Genomic DNA, 19,171 nt, shown 5'->3' on the forward strand with positions numbered 1-19,171 from the left:
TTTCAGACAAAGACACTTTAATTTAGGTAACGTTTCTGACAGCAAGTGCTCCAATACACCAAAATAAATCAAATATAATACAAAAAACAGGGAATAATAATACTTTGAAATAAATCTGTTCCAAATCATTTGATTAATGTGTTTTGGATAAAATCCAGCAGGGAATAAAAAGCAACACACTTAAAATGCAGTCCAACAGCTGGACAATCAATAAAAGAGAACAGCACAGTTCTGGAATGACAAGTGCATTGTAATCATCACATTTTCATAATCAGTTCTTATTTTTCTATCAACTAGAGTTCAGTGTACAGTACATATGAACAATGAACCAAATGTACAATAATCACTTCACTCCATTAGCAATCCTGATATATTTGTCTTTATAGCCATTTGCCTCAAGAGATAATGGTTCCAACATGGAAAGTTGTCATATCTGTGGGTAAGTAGTTGTAAGGTCAGACTAAATGTACTGCAGAGACGCAATCCACAGTGTTCTAAGTATAGTTTATTTAAGCAATTTAATTTATATATTTTTTTTAACTAGGCAAGTCAGTAAAGAACAAAGTCTTATTTACAATGACGGCCTACCCCAGCCAAACCCTAACCCGGACAACGCTGGGCTATTTATGTGCCACCCTATGCAATAAGGCACAAGGAGGTATGGTGTATGGCCAATACACTACGGTTAAGGACTGTTCTTAAGCACGACACAACGTGGAGTCCCTGGATACAGCCCTTAGCAGTGGTATATTGGCCATATACCACAACCCCCCGAGATGCCTTATTACAAATTATAAACTGGTTACTAACACAATTAGAGCAGTAAAAATAAGAGTTTTGTCATACCCATGGTATATGGTCTGATATACCACGGCTGTCAGCCAATCAGCATTCAGGGCTCGAACCACCCAGTTTATAAATGACTATAACTGTAGGGGCTGCATCAGTATCCAATGTCCTCAGACAATGCTGGACAGGGAAGGGGCCATTTATAATGTGCAGTTCTAACACACAACATTAATACATAGTAAGGCACTGACTCATGTTAAGTCTGTATATTACTTTATCGTACCTCTGGACATGATACTTTAACGGGGTAGTTTTACAAAAAGAGATCGATTTGAAGGAACAATTAAACACTGAAATAACCCACAGCGCAAACTCAAAGCTTAAAATGCAATAACGTTTTGTGCTCATGTAAAAAAGGAAACAGTCACAATTGAGCATTTACACAAGTCTTAAGCACAAAACCTTCTAAACATGTCAAATGTACAGTACGAGGGAACGTGATGGGGTAACAGTATATTTCTATACATGAAACAAATCTTCAAAATCAGAAATAGCCACTGCTATCTATTCACAGTTTGCGATCACAGTGTACTTTTGCGTGTTTGCTACATGTTTTCGATCATTTTTTTAATCATTCAGTGATCCTTCTCTCTGTACAGAATCTGGGGAGGTGGGGCAGTGGATGATTAGGCCCCACCCTCTCAGGCCACCCTGATGCGAGGCTCCTCCTCTATCTCCTGCCTTAGGCTGGTATAGGTCACCGAGGGTTCCAGGGGCCCCAGAGTGGGCGTGTCCGTGATGGGGTGGCCGGCGTTGCGGAAATGCTTGTAGACGCGCGGGTCCTGTGCCACATAGGTGGAGGAGGAGGTGTAGAACACCAGACCCAGGATGATGATGACGAAGGACAGGAGGTAGAGCCCTGAAAACTGGAACAGACACACAAACACTCTCCGTAAACTAAGAAATAGTGAAAAATCTCTGTCTGATGAGATGTAACACAGAGGGCATTGTAATAGCAGACCAAGTAGAGATTCCAAGAGGCTGCCTTGTGGGCTACTCATGGCACAATTCTAGAAAATGTATCAAGTTGAAGCAGTGAGTTTGCATAGTGATGACTATGTCTAGAAACTGAAGTTAGGAACTAGGAAAGTAATGAAATGCACGAGGTAATGAGCATTTTTAGAACAGAATGTCTACATTTGTCTTTCTATTTTTAGTGAACATCTATTACGAGTCACACTGACGTCACATCCTTGGCAAAGCGGGAACCTATCATGTGACAAGTAAAAACTAGAATCCCGAAAGACAGGGTGATGATCCAAATCCAATTGTATTGGTCACATGCGCCGAATAAAACAGGTGTAGACTCTACAGTGAAACGCTTACTTACGAGACCTTTCCCAACAATTCAGAGTTAAAAAGTTCTAAAAAAATCAAAACAATTAACAAAAGGGGAAAAAAGGAAATAGTAACACAATAACAAGGCTATATACATGGAGTACCAGTACCCAGTCAATGTGCAGGGGTACGAGGTAATACCATCTTGTGATTGAGTTGACTGAATGAGGACAAACGACCATATTTCAAAACAGCCATTTTTTTTTAGAGATACACGGTAAAAATATCTTCCTAGACAGGATTGATGGGGTAAATAAACATAAATGTTTTTTCTGCGCTAAGTATGAGAGTAAAACAGATATTCTGGAATAATCCCTGTTATGATCCATACAAAACCAAGCAAGATGCTACAAACATGGATTTACAGACAAACATGGGTATTGACCCTAGAACTTGTGAGAGACGGCAAGTGTCACTCAAGTACCAACCAGTCGTGTGTTGACACAGCAAATAGGAAAATAGGCCAAATGCACACAGTACATCTAAGAATGTAAAGGCCCAAGGCTCCAATGAGAATGTTACATTACTCAGTCTGCATGCCAATGGAGCTTTGTGTGATTCATACGTTCTATTCACACATATCAGTATGACAACACGACACATCAGGTCATATAGTACAGTGTTCCAATGAGAATTAGACAGAATTAGTGGCACAAGCTCAAAAAAGGCCCCTGACGGTGTGTTCTGATTGGTGTATTGAGGGGGGCTGTTGTTGAAATCAACTAATAACTCAACTGTAACTTTGAACGGGCAATGTTTTGAGGTATTATAATGAGACATGGTCTACTGTAGTAGTCTCCTTGATTATATGCCACTCATTCTGTGGACTGTTGCAAGGGTACTCAAATACTAGTCTTGAAGATTGCACCACAGTACAGCTGGTACTTTTTCCTTGAAAGTTAATTGATTGATTACTGGTAATGTATTGTAACCTCTGATTGTAATGATTGACCAATGATTCTATTGGCCTGTTTACCAGGTCTAAATCCCTGATTAGAGATTAAAGTTAGAGCTACTGTAAGATTGCTGCAGTGCAATAATAAACAATAGTATGATGCAACATCCCAAATCTAAAGCTTCCCAGCTGTAAACATTAGTTGTTTAAAATCATAAGAAGAATCTGCTAACATCAAAAGGTAAGGCACTAGTTGTTCATGATGCCCATGTCGGTCCCCTGTCGCTGGGAAGCGTGCAGTGGGTGGCATCTCCTCCCCTGGGTTAACACGATTACCACACCGTTACCAAATTACACATGTCCCTGGGTTCTGAAGCTAGCTGCCATCAGGGATGTGGGAAGGCAGGGATGTTGTAAGACGGAGCAGGGAGACATGGTGTTATGGGATGTTAATTGTTTCTGCTCCCCTTATTGGTGGGCTGAGCTACAGGTGGGCACCCCCTGAGACTGTGTCTCTGTGACTGTCTATCTGACAATGTCCTAGCTGTAGCAGAGGCAGGCCATGCAGAGAGAGAGAGAGAGATGGAGATACAGATAAAGAAATAGTGAGTGAGGGAGGGAGAGTGGTGCGAGAGCGAGACAAGCAGGGAGAGAGGAGCATGAGAGAGTCAAGCAGGGAGAGAGGAGCGAGAGAGACAAGCAGGGAGGGAGGAGCAAGAGAGACAAGCAGGGAGAGAAGAGCATGAGAGAGTCAAGCAGGGAGAGAGGAGCGAGAGAGACAAGCAGGGAGAGAGGAGCGAGAGAGACAAGCAGGGAGAGAGGAGCAAGAGAGACAAGCAGGGAGAGAGGAGCAAGAGAGACAAGCAGGGAGAGAGGAGCAAGAGAGACAAGCAGGGAGAGAGGAGCGAGAGAGACAAGCAGGGAGAGAGGAGCGAGAGAAGGAGTGAGAGGAGCAGGGAGAGAGGAGAGAGAAGCAGGGAGAGAGGAGGGAAAGGAGTTTGAGAAGCAGGGAGAGAGAAGCAGAGAGGAGAGAGAGAAGCAGAGAGAGGAGAGAGAGAAGCAGAGAGGAGAGAGAGAAGCAGGGAGAGAGGAGAGAGAGAAGCAGGGAGAGAAGAGAGAGAGAATCAGGGAGAGAAGAGAGAGAGAATCAGGGAGAGAAGAGAGAGAGAATCAGGGAGAGAAGAGAGAGAGAGAATCAGGGAGAGTGAGGGAGCCCTCTATGTGTATTAATTAGTAAAGCCCATGCAGGTTTTATTAAGCCTTTTACTGAAAAGATTGTACTTTGACTATCAATCAAGGAACAAAACCGTTTCTGTCTCGGCACACTAACAGGACTACACAGAGAACATATCAAGAATAGAGCTTGAATTTTGACCATGCATTTACAGAAACAACACAAAATTCCTGCAGGTAACACCAACATAAACTGTCTTAATAGGGCATTGGGCCACCACGAGCCTCCAGAACAGCTTCAATGTGCCTTGGCAAAGATTCTACAAGTTTTAGGAACTCTATTGTAGTGATGTGACACCATTCTTCCACGAGAAATTCCATAATTTGGTGTTTTGTTGAGGGTGGAAAACGCCGTCTCAGGCATCACTCCAGAATCTCCCATACGTTTTCAATTGGGTTGAGATCTGGTGACTGAGACACACACACACACACACACACACACACACACACACACACACCCCTTTAAACCCCCTATGCTCCTTTGAGACCTACAGTATCTTTCAAAGTCACTGAGATCTCTTCTTCTAGCCATGGTAGCCAAAATAATGGGCAAGTGGGAATTTATACATTACCATAAGCATGATGAGGATGTGAATTGCTTAATTAACTCCAGAACCACAACTGCTTACAATATACAGTACTTTATATTCCTCATTTACAAACATTTACTAGCATACCACCATCCACATCGACGGGGCTGTAGTGGAGCGGGCCGAGAGCTTCAAGTTCCTCGGTGTCCACATCACTAAGGAACTACCACGGTCCACACACACAGTTGTGAAGAGGGCACGACTGTGCCTCTTCCCCCTCAGGAGGCTGAAAAGATTTGTCATGGGCCCTCAGATCCGCAACAAGTTCTACAGCTGCACCATTGAGAGCATCTTGAATGGCTGCATCACCGCTCGATACGGCAACTGCAAGGCATTTTTCAAAGACTCCAGCCACCTAAATCATAAACTGTTCTCTCTGCTACTGCACAGCAAGCAGTACCATTGCACAAAGTCTGGAACCAGCGGACCCTGAACAGCTTCTACACCCAAGCCAGAAGACTGCACAACAAGACTGCTAAATAGCTAATCAAATGGCTACCTGCTCCTGCTACGGTCTATTTATATATCCTGTTGCCTAGTCACTTTAATCCTACATACAGTATATAGTGGCGCAAAAAAGTATTTAGTCAGCCACCAATTGTGCAAGTTCTCCCACTTAACAAGATGAGAGAGGCCTGTAATTTTCATCATAAGTACACTTCAACTATGACAGACAAAATGAGAAAAAAAATCCAGAAAATCACATTGTAGGATTTTTTATGAATGTATTTGCAAATTATGGTGGAAAATAAGTATTTGGTCAATAACAAAAGTTTATCTCAATACTTTGTTATATACCCTTTGTTGGCAATGACAGAGGTCAAACGTTTTCTGTAAGTCTTCACAAGGTTTTCACACACTATTGCTGGTATTTTGGCCCATTCCTCCATGCAGATATCATCTAGAGCAGTGATGTTTTGGGGCTGTTGCTGGGCAACACGGACTTTCAACTCCCTCCAAAGATTTTCTATGGGGTTGAGATCTGGAGACTGGCTAGGCCACTCCAGGACCTTGAAGTGCTTCTTATGAAGCCACTCCTTCGTTGCCCGGGCGGTGTGTTTGGGATCATTGTCATGCTGAAAGACCCAGCCACGTTTCATCTTCAATGCCCTTGCTGATGGAAGGAGGTTTTCACTCAAAATATCACGATACATGGCCCCATTCATTCTTTCCTTTACACGGATCAGTCGTCCTGGTCCCTTTGCAGAAAAACAGCCCCAAAGCATGATGTTTCCACCCCCATGCTTCACAGTAGGTATGGTGTTCTTTGGATGCAACTCAGCATTCTTTGTCCTCCAAACACGACGAGTTGAGTTTTTACCAAAAAGTTATATTTTGGTTTCATCTGACCATATGACATTCTCCCAATCTTCTTCTGGATCATCCAAATGCCCTCTAGCAAACTTCAGACGGGCCTGGACATGTACTGGCTTAAGCAGGGGGACACGTCTGGCACTGCAGGATTTGAGTCCCTGGCGGCGTAGTGTGTTACTGATGGTAGGCTTTGTTACTTTGGTCCCAGCTCTCTGCAGGTCATTCACTAGGTCCCCCCGTGTGGTTCTGGGATTTTTGCTCACCGTTCTTGTGATCATTTTGACCCCACGGGGTGAGATCTTGCATGGAGTGGAGGACAGAGGAGCCTCTTAAAGAAGAAGTTACAGGTCTGTGAGAGCCAGAAATCTTGCTTGTTTGTAGGTGACCAAATACTTATTTTCCACCATAATTTGCAAATAAATTCATTAAAAATCCTACAATGTGATTTTCTGGATTTTTTTTTCTCATTTTGTCTGTCATAGTTGAAGTGTACCTATGATGAAAATTACAGGCCTCTCTCATATTTTTAAGTGGGAGAACTTGCACAATTGGTGGCTGACTAAATACTTTTTTTGCCCCACTGTATATACATAGCTACCTCATTTACCTAGTACACATGCATATCGACTCAGTACTGGTACTTTCTGTATATAGCCATGTTATTTTTACTCGTCATTGTTATTCGTTATTCACTGTGTATTTATTTCTCGTATCACTATTTCTATTTGATTTTTGTTATCGTCTTCCACTGCGCATTGACAAATGATCCGTAAGTAAGCATTTCACTGTTAGTCTACCCCTGTTTACGAAGCATGTGACAAATACAACTGTATCTTAACATTTGATTTGATTCTTTACTCAATGTTTCCTTTTATTTTTTGGCAGTTACCTGTACATCACATAACACATGAATCTCACATGGATATCACAGTCACAGGGATAAAGGGATTACAAAAAGAATACTGGACATAAATGAAACTTCGCATTTCGTCTCACTGAAATATGAATCATTGCCCTGACAACCGGGTATTCTCTCTCTCTGGAGGCACATACACATGCCCCTATTGTAGAGTTGCAATACCTCACTCGCAGTGTTTCAATTTAGCGTTTGCTAAAGTAAACACTCCTGAGAGCAATATCAATGTAGAACACGGGAAACAAATTAGGCAGATAGCTCTGTCAAGAAGACTTTTATTAACATGTGGAGTAATGGGCCGAAGAAAGTGCTATTGCAGCGAGGGAGAATATATGAGAGGAAAAAGCAATAACTGGGAAACAGAGAGGAATACATTCTACTTAGCATGGTGACATCTCCACGCTCATTTACATTCTCTACAGGAGCCACGGCTAGAGCCCTGCAAACTGGTGATAGAATGTCAGCCGCCTCAGAAGGAGACATTCACCACCACTGTTCCTAATCTACTGCAGGAAAACCTTTGAGGAGAATGAAAATGTAGCCATTTTCTTTTAAGCAGATGGTGTGCTATGGCTAGGTGCTCTGTTCTGATTAGATTCCTATCAGGTCATGGTTTCCTCCTACTGTGGTCATGGCAGGTAGAGATAGCATTACATTACATCAGCTACAGCTCATTTGAATGAGCTATAATGGCGCCGGAGAGGATGGCTGCCGTTTCATCGGCTCTTAACCAACCATTCTATTTTATTTGTTTTTTCGCATTTTTTTGTACAAGCTAAATGCACGTATATCCTACCAACGGGACATTATAAACTGTCATATCTTATGCTTCACCGAGTCGTGGCTGAACGACGACATGATTAACATACAGCTAGCTGGTGGGTTCCACACTGCATTGGCAGGATATAACAGCCTGCTTTGGTAAGACTAGGGGTGGGGGTCTATGTATATTTATAAACAACTGCTGGTGCACAATATCTAAGGAAGTCTCTAGGTTTTGCTCACCTGAGGTAGAGTATTTCATGATAAGCTGTAGACCACACTATATACCTAGAGAGTTTTCACCTGTATTTATCGTAGCTGTCTACATACCACCACAGTGGCCGGGGACTTTAATGCAGGGAAACGTAATTATGTTTTACCTAATTTATATCAGCATGTTAAACGTGCAACCAAAGGGAAAACAAAACTCAAGACCACCTTTACTCCACACACAGAGACGCGTAAAAAATCTCTCCCTCACCCTCCATTTGGCAAATCTGACCATAATTCTATCCCCCTGATTCCTGCTTACAAGCAAAAATGAAAGCAGGAAGCACCAGTGACTTGGTCAATAAAAAAAAGTGGTCAGATGAAGCAGATGCTAAGCTACAGGACTGTTTTACTATCACAAACTGGAATATGTTCCGGGATTCTTCCGATGGCATTGAGGAGTACACCACATTGTCACTGGCTTCATCAATAAGTGGAATGATGGTTTCGTCCCGACAGTGACTGTACGTACATACCCCATCCAGAAGCCATGGATTACAGGCAACTGAGCTAAAGGGTAGAGCTGCCGCTTTCAAGGAGCGGGAAATCCTGCTATGCCCACCGACGACCCATCAAACAGACAATACAGGACTAAGATCTAATCATACTACACCGGCTCAGACGCTCGTCAGATGTGGCAGAGATTGCAAACTATTACAGACTACAAATGGAAGCACAGCAGAGAGCTGCCCAGTGACACAAGTCTACCAGATGAGCTAAATTACTTCTATGCTCGCTTTGAGGCAAGTAACACTGAAACATGCATATGAGAGCACCAGGTGTTCCGGACGACTGTGTGATCACGCTCTCCGCAGCCGATGTGAGTAAGACCTTTAAACAGGTCAACATTCACAAGACCGCAGGGCCAGATGGATTACCAGGACGTGTACTCCGAGCATGCGCTGACCAACTGGCAAGTGTCTTCACTGACCTTTTACAACCTCTCCTTGTCTGAGTCTGTACCAACATGTTTCAAGCAGACCACCATAGTCTCTGTGCCCAAGAACATTAAGGTAACCTGCCTAAATGACTACCGACCCGTAGCACTCACGTCTGTAGCCATAAAGTGCATTGAAAGGCTGGTCATGGCTCACATCAACACCATTATCACAAAAACCTTAGACCCACTCCAACTTGCATACCACCCCAAGAGATCCACAGATGATGCAATCTCTATTGCACTCCACACTGCCCTTTCACACCTGAACTATTTATTGACTACAGTTCAGCGTTCAACACCATAGTACCCTGGCCATGTGGTGCCAGGACAACAACCTCTCCCTCAACGTGACCAAGATTAAGGAGACGATTGTGGACTACAGGAAAAGGAGGCCCGAGCATGCCCTCATTCTCATCGACAGGGCTGTAGTGGAGCAGGTTGAGAGCTTCAAGTTCCTTGGTGTTCACATCACCAACAAACTAACATGGTCCAAGCACACCAAGACAGCCGTGAAGAGGGCACCACAAAACGTATTCCCCGTCAGGAAACTGAAAAGATTTGGCATGGGTCCTCAGATCCTCAAAAGGTTCTACAGCTGCACCATTGAGAGCATCCTGACTGGTTGCATCACTGCCTGGTATGGCAACTGCTCGGCCTCCGAGCGCAAGGCACTACAGAGGGTAGTGTGTATGGTCCAGTACATCACTGGGGCCAAGCTTCCTGCCATCCAGGACCTCTGTACCAGGCGGTGTCAGAGGAAGGGGCCAAAAATTGTCAAAGATTCCAGCCACCCTAGTCATAGACTGTTCTCTCTGCTACCGCACAACAAGCGGTACCGGAGCACCAAGTCTAGGTCCAAAAGGCTTCTTAACAGCTTCTACCCCCAAGTCATAAGACTCCTGAACATCTAGTCAATGGCTACCCAGACTACTTGGATTTCCCTCGTTTACGTTGCTGCTACTCTGTTATTATCTATGTATAAGTCACTTTAATAACTCTACCCACATGTATATATTACCTAAATTACCTTGACTAACCGGTGCCCCCTCACATTGACTCTGTACCGGTACACCCCTGTATATAGCCTCACTATTGTTATTTTACTGCTGCTCTTTAATTATTTGTTACTTTATTTTGATTTTCTTTGGTATTTTTCTTAAAACTGCATTGTTGGTAAAGGGCTTTTAAGGGCTTGTAAGTAAGCATTTCACTGTTGTATTCGGAGCATGTGACAAATAACATTTTATTTTATTTGATTTTATAATGTGAGGACAGGAGCCATTTAGAGAATAGGAATCAAATATGACTGTCTGATGATAGAGGTAGAGGATCTGGGTTTTATGCTCCTGCTGCTCAGAGCCCGGTTAAACCAAATCATTAGCACCACATGCTTAGTATTAGGACTTTGTCATGATTGATGATTTTAACCCAAGACAAATCACTGATCACTAAGGAAAGATCATTTAAGGTGTGGGGTTGGTACTATTGATGTGATTTGTTCTGAGGACAAACATAGCTTTTCTAAAAGTAATTCCAGGATACCACTATCATTTCAACATTGAAATGCGCTACTGAGAATGACATTGTAAGCACATGTACCATAAAGTACATACTGTGTTGTGAACTGCTGACACAGGCATTCAGATGCATTCCTCATGCTGGTCTGGTTGGAGGCAAAGTGTTAAGGGGAGTAAATGAGGACCCAAAAGCGAACTAACTTAAACAGAGCTTCTTTAATAACCAAACATAGGTAGGCTCAGATAGACCGGCAGATTCCGACAGGACAGGACAAGGTTACAGCAAACATGACGATAGTCTGGCTCAGGCATGAAACACAAACAAACAAGAATCCGACAAGGACAGGAGCAGAAACAGAGAGAGATATAGGGACCTAATCAGAGGGAAACAGGGAACAGGTGGGGAACGGGTAGTTAGAGGAGACAAGGGACAGCTGGGGGAAAGCGGGGGAGAAAAGGTAACATAACAACGACCAGCAGAGGGAGACAGGGTGAAGGGAAAGGACAGAGACAAGACAACATGACAGTACCCCCCCACTCACCGAGCGCCTCCTGGCGCACTCGAGGAGGAAACCTGGCGGCAACGGAGGAAATCATCAATCAGCGCACGGTCCAGCACGTCCCGAGAGGGAACCCAACTCCTCTCCTCAGGACCGTACCCCTCCCAGTCAACTAGGTACTGATGACCACGGCCCCGAGGACGCATGTCCAAGATCTTACGGACCCTGTAGATAGGTGCGCCCTCGACAAGGATGGGGGGGGGGGGGGGGGAAGACGAGCGGGGGCGCGAAGAACGGGCTTAACACAGGAGACATGGAAGACCGGGTGGACGCGACGAAGATATCGCGGAAGAAGAAGTCGCACTGCGACAGGATTAATGACCTGAGAGATACGGAATGGACCAATGAACCGCGGGGTCAACTTGCGAGAAGCCGTCTTAAGGGGAAGGTTCTGAGTGGAGAGCCAAACTCTCTGACCGCGACAATACCTAGGGCTCTTAGTTCTACGCTTATTAGCAGCTCTCACAGTCTGCGCCCTATAACGGCAAAGTGCAAACCTGACCCTCTTCCAGGTGCGCTCGCAACGTTGGACAAAAGCCTGAGCGGAGGGGACGCTGGACTCGGCGAACTGAGATGAGAACAACGGAGGCTGGTACCCGAGGCTACTCTGAAAAGGAGATAGCCCGGTCGCAGACGAAGGAAGCGAGTTGTGGGCGTATTCTGCCCAGGGGAGCTGTTCTGACCAAGACGCAGGGTTGCGAAAAGAAAGACTGCGTAAGATGCGACCAATAGTCTGATTGGCCCGTTCTGCTTGACCGTTAGACTGGGGGTGAAAGCCGGAAGAGAGACTGACGGAAGCCCCAATCAAACGGCAAAACTCCCTCCAAAATTGAGACGTGAATTGCGGACCTCTGTCCGAAACGACGTCTGACGGAAGGCCATGAATTCTGAAAACATTCTCGATGATGATTTGTGCCGTCTCTTTAGCAGAAGGAAGCTTAGCAAGGGGAATGAAATGAGCCGCCTTAGAGAACCTATCGACAACCGTAAGAATAACAGTCTTCCCCGCTGACGAAGGCAGTCCGGTGACAAAATCTAAGGCGATGTGAGACCACGGTCGAGAGGGAATAGGAAGCGGCCTGAGACGGCCGGCAGGAGGAGAGTTACCGGACTTAGTCTGCGCGCAGACCGAACAAGCAGCCACGAAACGACGCGTGTCATGCTCCCGGGTGGGCCACCAGAAACGCTGGCGAATGGAAGCAAGCGTACCCCGAACGCCAGGGTGGCCGGCTAACTTGGCAGAGTGAGCCCACTGAAGAACGGCCAGACGAGTAGGAACGGGAACGAAAAGAAGGTTCCTAGGACAAGCGCGCGGCGACGGAGTTTGAGTGAGTGCTTGCTTTACCTGCCTCTCAATTCCCCAGACAGTCAACCCGACAACACGCCCCTCAGGGAGAATCCCCTCGGGGTCAGTGGAGGCTACTGAAGAACTGAAGAGACGAGACAAAGCATCAGGCTTGGTGTTCTTAGAGCCCGGACGATAAGAAATCACGAACTCGAAACGAGCGAAAAACAGCGCCCAACGCGCCTGACGCGCATTAAGTCGTTTGGCAGAACGGATGTACTCAAGGTTCCTATGGTCAGTCCAAACGACAAAAGGAACGGTCGCCCCCTCCAACCACTGTCGCCATTCGCCTAGGGCTAACCGGATGGCGAGCAGTTCGCGGTTACCCACATCATAGTTACGTTCCGACGGCGACAGGCGATGAGAAAAATACGCGCATGGGTGGACCTTGTCGTCAGAGAGGGAGCGCTGAGAAAGGATGGCTCCCACTCCCACCTCTGACGCGTCAACCTCGACAACGAACTGTCTAGAGACGTCAGGTGTAACAAGGATAGGAGCGGATGTAAAACGATTCTTGAGGAGATCAAAAGCTCCCTGGGCGGAAACGGACCACTTAAAGCACGTCTTGACAGAAGTAAGGGCTGTGAGAGGAGCTGCCACCTGACCGAAATTACGGATGAAACGACGATAGAAGTTCGCGAAGCCGAGAAAGCGCTGCAGCTCGACGCGTGACTTAGGGACGGGCCAATCAATGACAGCTTGGACCTTAGCGGGATCCATCTTAATGCCTTCAGCGGAAATAACAGAACCGAGAAATGTGACGGAGGAGGCATGAAAAGTGCACTTCTCAGCCTTCACAAAAAGACAATTCTCTAAAAGGCGCTGGAGGACACGTCGAACGTGCTGAACATGAATCTGGAGTGACGGTGAAAAAATCAGGATATCGTCAAGGTAAACGAAAACAAAGATGTTCAGCATGTCTCTCAGGACATCATTGACTAATGCCTGAAAGACAGCTGGAGCGTTAGCGAGGCCGAAAGGAAGAACCCGGTATTCAAAGTGCCCTAACGGAGTGTTAAACGCCGTCTTCCACTCGTCCCCCTCCCTGATGCGCACGAGATGGTAAGCGTTACGAAGGTCCAACTTAGTGAAAAACCTGGCTCCCTGCAGGATCTCGAAGGCTGAAGACATAAGAGGAAGCGGATAACGATTCTTCACTGTTATGTCATTCAGCCCTCGATAATCTATGCAGGGACGCAGAGACCCGTCCTTCTTCTTGACAAAAAAAAACCCCGCTCCGGCGGGAGAGGAGGAGGGGACTATGGTACCGGCGTCAAGAGCTACAGACAAATAATCTTCGAGAGCCTTACGTTCGGGAGCCGACAGAGAGTATAGTCTACCCCGGGGGGGGGTGGTTCCCGGAAGGAGATCAATACTACAATCATACGACCGGTGTGGAGGAAGAGAGGTGGCCCTGGACCGACTGAACACCGTGCGCAGATCGTGATATTCCTCCGGCACCCCTGTCAAATCACCAGGCTCCTCCTGTGAAGAAGAGACAGAGGAAACAGGAGGGATAGCAGACATTAAACATTTCACATGACAAGAGACGTTCCAGGAGAGGATAGAATTACTAGACCAATTAATGGAAGGATTATGACAAACTAGCCAGGGATGGCCCAAAACAACAGGTGTAAAAGGTGAACGAAAAATTAAAAAAGAAATGGTTTCACTATGATTACCAGAAACAGTGAGGGTTAAAGGTAGCGTCTCACGCTGAATCCTGGGGAGAGGACTACCATCCAGGGCGAACAAGGCCGTGGGCTCCTTTAACTGTCTGAGAGGAATGTCATGTTCCCGAGCCCAGGTCTCGTCCATAAAACAGCCCTCCGCCCCAGAGTCTATTAAGGCACTGCAGGAAGCTGACGAACCGGTCCAGCGTAGATGGACCGACAAGGTAGTGCAGGATCTTGAAGGAGAGACAGGAGTAGTAGCGCTCACCAGTAGCCCTCCGCTTACTGACGAGCTCTGGCCTTTTACTGGACATGAAGTGACAAAATGACCAGCGGAACCGCAATAGAGACAGAGGCGGTTGGTGATTCTCCGTTCCCTCTCCTCAGTCGAGATGCGGATACCTCCCAGCTGCATGGGCTCAGCACCCGAGCCGGCAGAGGAAGATGGTAGTGATGCGGAGAGGGAGGCGACGGAGAGCGCGAGCTCCTTTCCACGAGCTCGGTGACGAAGATCAACCCGTCGCTCAATGCGAATAGCGAGTTCAATCAAGGAATCCACGCTGGAAGGAACCTCCCGGGAGAGAATCTCATCCTTTACCTCTGCGCGGAAACCCTCCAGAAGACGAGCGAGCAAGGCCGGCTCATTCCAGCCACTGGAGACAGCAAGAGTGCGAAACTCAATAGAGTAGTCTGTTATGGATCGATTGCCTTGACATAGGGAAGACAGGGCCCTGGAAGCCTCCTCCCCAAAAACAGATCGATCAAAAACCCGTATCATCTCCTCCTTAAAGTCTTGATACTGGTTAGTACACTCAGCCCTTGCCTCCCAGATTGCCGTGCCCCACTCACGAGCCCGTCCAATAAGGAGAGATATGACGTAGGCGACACGAGCAGTGCTCCTGGAGTAAGTGTTGGGCTGGAGAGAAAACACAATATCACACTGGGTGAGGAACGAGCGGCATTCAGTGGGCTCCCCAGAGTAACACGGCGGGTTATTGATTCTGGGCTCCGGAGATTCGAAAGCCCTGGAAGTGGCCGGTGGATCGAGGCGGAGATGGTGAACCTGTTCTGTGAGGTTGGAGACTTGGGTGGCCAGGGTCTCAACGGCATGTCGAGCAGCAGACAATTCCTGCTTGTGTCTGCCTAGCATCGCTCCCTGGATCTCGACGGCTGAGTGGAGAGGATCCGAAGTCGCTGGGTCCATTCTTGGTCGGATTCTTCTGTTAAGGGGAGTAAATGAGGACCCAAAAGCGAACTAACTTAAACAGAGCTTCTTTAATAACCAAACATAGGTAGGCTCAGATAGACCGGCAGATTCCGACAGGACAGGACAAGGTTACAGCAAACATGACGATAGTCTGGCTCAGGCATGAAACACAAACAAACAAGAATCCGACAAGGACAGGAGCAGAAACAGAGAGAGATATAGGGACCTAATCAGAGGGAAACAGGGAACAGGTGGGGAACGGGTAGTTAGAGGAGACAAGGGACAGCTGGGGGAAAGCGGGGGAGAAAAGGTAACATAACAACGACCAGCAGAGGGAGACAGGGTGAAGGGAAAGGACAGAGACAAGACAACATGACACAAAGAGTAGCATTGTGGTAATAGTGGTCAGGGAGCTAAGACTGAGTACAAAGCCAACAACTTCCCTGTTCCCTCACCTTTCCTAGCAGTCGATTTAAAACTACAGCATTGACAAACTAACCAACCTTTAGATATACAGTATTGCTGTTGTTAGTATCTGGTAAGAGAATAATATGGCATATTCATTCAAAGTGGCTCAGCTGAATGCTGCAAAGGTTTTAGCCAAAATACCAGCCAAGGCATTGTGAAAGATCTTATTTCAGAATATTCCATCAATACTAAAACGAATTGGAGACCTTTGTAATATCCACTCCCCTCTTGATGCTCTCTAGTTTACAGTTTAATGCTATTAATATTAATTCATCCGCAACTGTCAATAATAGTACACAACTCCCTGCATCTCCCCTTAGGAGTTCAAAACAATTAGTTCTAGTGAGGAAAATAAATGTTTGTGTTGTTCTTAGGCAGTGGCGACCCATCATTCAGGGCAGGTGGTGCAGAACTGTTTGAGCCCCCCCCCTCTTTAGCAAAAAATAAAATGTTATTTTGGCATTCATTCGTGTCACTTCAATTTGCAAATATTTGCAAATAAATCCTTAAGTTAATAAAGCTGCATACAAACATGGTCTCTTTCTTGAGTAAGGCAGTTCCAAAATGCAGGTGTTTCAGCCTAGCTCAGTGCTTTCTGTGGTGGTGGGGCAGCCAGCGAAAATACAGAGCATAAGCGTTGGTAATCTTTTCTAGTCGCGCCGTGATCTGCTCAGTGCTCTGTCACTCATGGGGACACTATGTCACCGCAAAATGTACAGGGAGAGCTAGGCAGTTCAATCCCCATTGGGTGCTGCCATATACAGTGCCTTGCGAAAGTATTCAGCCCCCTTGAACTTTGCGACCTTTTGCCACATTTCAGGCTTCAAACATAAAGATATAAAACTGTATTTTTTTGTGAAGAATCAACAACAAGTGGGACACAATCATGAAGTGGAACGACATTTATTGGATATTTCAAACGTTTTTAACAAATCAAAAACTGAAAAATTGGGCGTGCAAAATTATTCAGCCCCTTTACTTTCAGTGCAGCAAACTCTCTCCAGAAGTTCAGTGAAGTTCAGTAATGACTAATGATTTGGAACTGCACACACCTGTCTATATAAGGTCCCACAGTTGACTGTGTATTTCAGAGAAAAAAAACAAGCCATGAGGTGAAAGGAATTGTCCGTAGAGTTCCGAGACAGGATTGTGTCGAGACACAGATCTGGGGAAGGGTACTAAAAAATGTCTGAGGCACTGAAGGTCCTCAAGAACACAGTGGCCACCATCATTCCTAAATTGAAGAAGTTTGTAATTATCAAGACTCTTCCTAGAGCTGGCCGTCCGGCCAAACTGAGCAATCGGGGGAGAAGAGAAGGGCCTTGGTTAGTAGGTGACCAAGAACCCAATGGTCTCGTTGACAGAGCTCCATAGTTCCTCTGTGGAGATTGGATAACCTTCCAGAAGGACAACCATCTCTGCAGCACTCCACCAATCAGGCCTTTATGGTGGAGTGGCCAAACGGAAGCCACTCCTCAGTAAAAGGCCCATGACAGCCCGCTCGGAGTTTGCTAAAAGGCACCTAAAGGCTCTCACCATGAGAAAAAAGATTCTCTGGTCTGATGAAACCAAGATTGAACTCTTTGGCCTGAATGCCAAGTCTGGAGGAAACCTGGCACCATCCCTACAGTGAAGCATGGTGGTGGCATGTGGGGATGTTTTTCAGCGGCAGGGACTGGGAGACTAGTCAGGATCGAGGGAAAGATGAACGGAGCAAAGTACAGAGAGATCCTTGATGAAAACCTGCTCCAGAGCGCGGTTGGACCTCAGAGTGGGGTGAAGGTTCATCTTCCAACAGGACAATGACCCTAAGTACACAGCCAAGACAATGCAGGAGTGTCTTCGAGAAAAGTCTCTGAATGTCCTTGAGTGACCCAGCCAGAGCCCGGATTTGAACCCGATCAAACATCTCTGGAAAGACCTGAAAATAGTGGTGCAGCGTCGCTCCCCATCCAACCTGACAGAGCTTGAGAGGATCTGCAGAGAAGAATGGGAGAAACTCCCCAAATACATGTGGGCCAAGCTTATAGCGTCAAACCCAAGAAGACTCGAGGCTGTAATGGCAACTAAAAGTGCGTCAACAAAGTACTGAGAAAAGGGTCTGAATACTTATGTAAACGTAACCTTTCTATTTTTTTATTTGTAAAAATGAAAAAATGTTACCCAATTTTTTTTTTTAACTGTTTTTGCTTTGTCATTGTGGGGTATTGTGTGTAGATTGATGAAGAAAAAAAACAATTCAATCAATTTTAGAATAAGGCTGTAACGTAACAAAATGTGGGTCTGAATACTTTCTGATTAAACTGTATGAATACTGTTGCTAAGAAAGTAATACTAAATGTATGTTGTGTAGTAAGCTGTTAGTAGCTTACTACACTTAGGGTGTGTCTCAGCCTAAGAATTTGGTCCCTCTCCCCCTAACTTAGCCTACTCTTCTGTAAAAAATAAAAGTAACAAATAATTAAAGAGCTGCAGTAAAATAACAATAGCAAGGCTATATACAGGGGTTGCTGGTACAGAGTCAATGTGTGGGGTCACCGGTTAGTCGAGGTGATGGGGGAGCGATGCAAATAGTCTGGGTAGCCATTTGATTAGCTGTTCAGCAGTCTTATGGCTTGAGGGTAGAAGCTGTTAAGAAGCCTTTTGGACCTAGACTTGGTGCTCCGGTACCGCTTGCTGTGCGGTGGCAGAGAGAACAGTCTATGACTAGGGTGGCTGGAGTCTTTGATGATTTTTTGGGCCTTCCTCTGACACCTCCTAGTATAGAGGGAGGAATGGGAGGAAGCTTGGCCCCAGTGATGTACTGGGCCGTGAGCATTACCCTCTGTAGTGCCTTGAGGTCGGAGGCCGAGCAGTTTCCATACCAGGCAGTGATGCAACCAGTTAGGACGCTCTCAATGGTGCAGCTGTAGAACTTTTTGAGGATCTGAGGACCCATGCCAAATCTTTTCAGTCTCCTAAGGGGGAATAGGCTTTATCGTGCCCTCTTCACGACTGTCTTGGTGTACATATTTGTCTATCTTAGCTTAATTTCTTAATCGAAATTATGGCTTGCCTCTTATCCGTTCATCGATTCCCTTATGCCATAGTTTGTACATCTCAATTGTTATATTGCTTATATAGGTCTCTCTCATTCGTATCTTATTCATCATTTTAGGCAATGTTGGAATGATACACAAATTAATCAAAAATATTAAATGTATTATAAATTAGCTCATGTGCCTTTCTTCACGAGGAGGGGATACTATATAATATTGGTGGGTCTGTAACCATGTTTTTTTTTCAACAAAAAGT

At 45.7% G+C, this 19,171-nt stretch overlaps 1 protein-coding gene across 1 annotated transcript in view; it reads right to left on the reverse strand.

Annotated features, from left to right (window-relative positions):
• Positions 1-19,171, reverse strand: part of LOC110529587 (solute carrier family 35 member F1) — a 138,452-nt gene continuing 119,281 nt past the window's right edge. The window contains exon 8 of the mRNA XM_021611930.2: positions 1-1,715. Within this exon, the coding sequence (XP_021467605.1) occupies positions 1,491-1,715 (225 nt within the window). The 3' untranslated portion in view covers positions 1-1,490. The remainder of the gene's footprint in view (positions 1,716-19,171) is intronic.

Source organism: Oncorhynchus mykiss, chromosome 8 (genome assembly GCF_013265735.2).
Source record: "Oncorhynchus mykiss isolate Arlee chromosome 8, USDA_OmykA_1.1, whole genome shotgun sequence".
Taxonomy (NCBI): domain Eukaryota; kingdom Metazoa; phylum Chordata; class Actinopteri; order Salmoniformes; family Salmonidae; genus Oncorhynchus; species Oncorhynchus mykiss.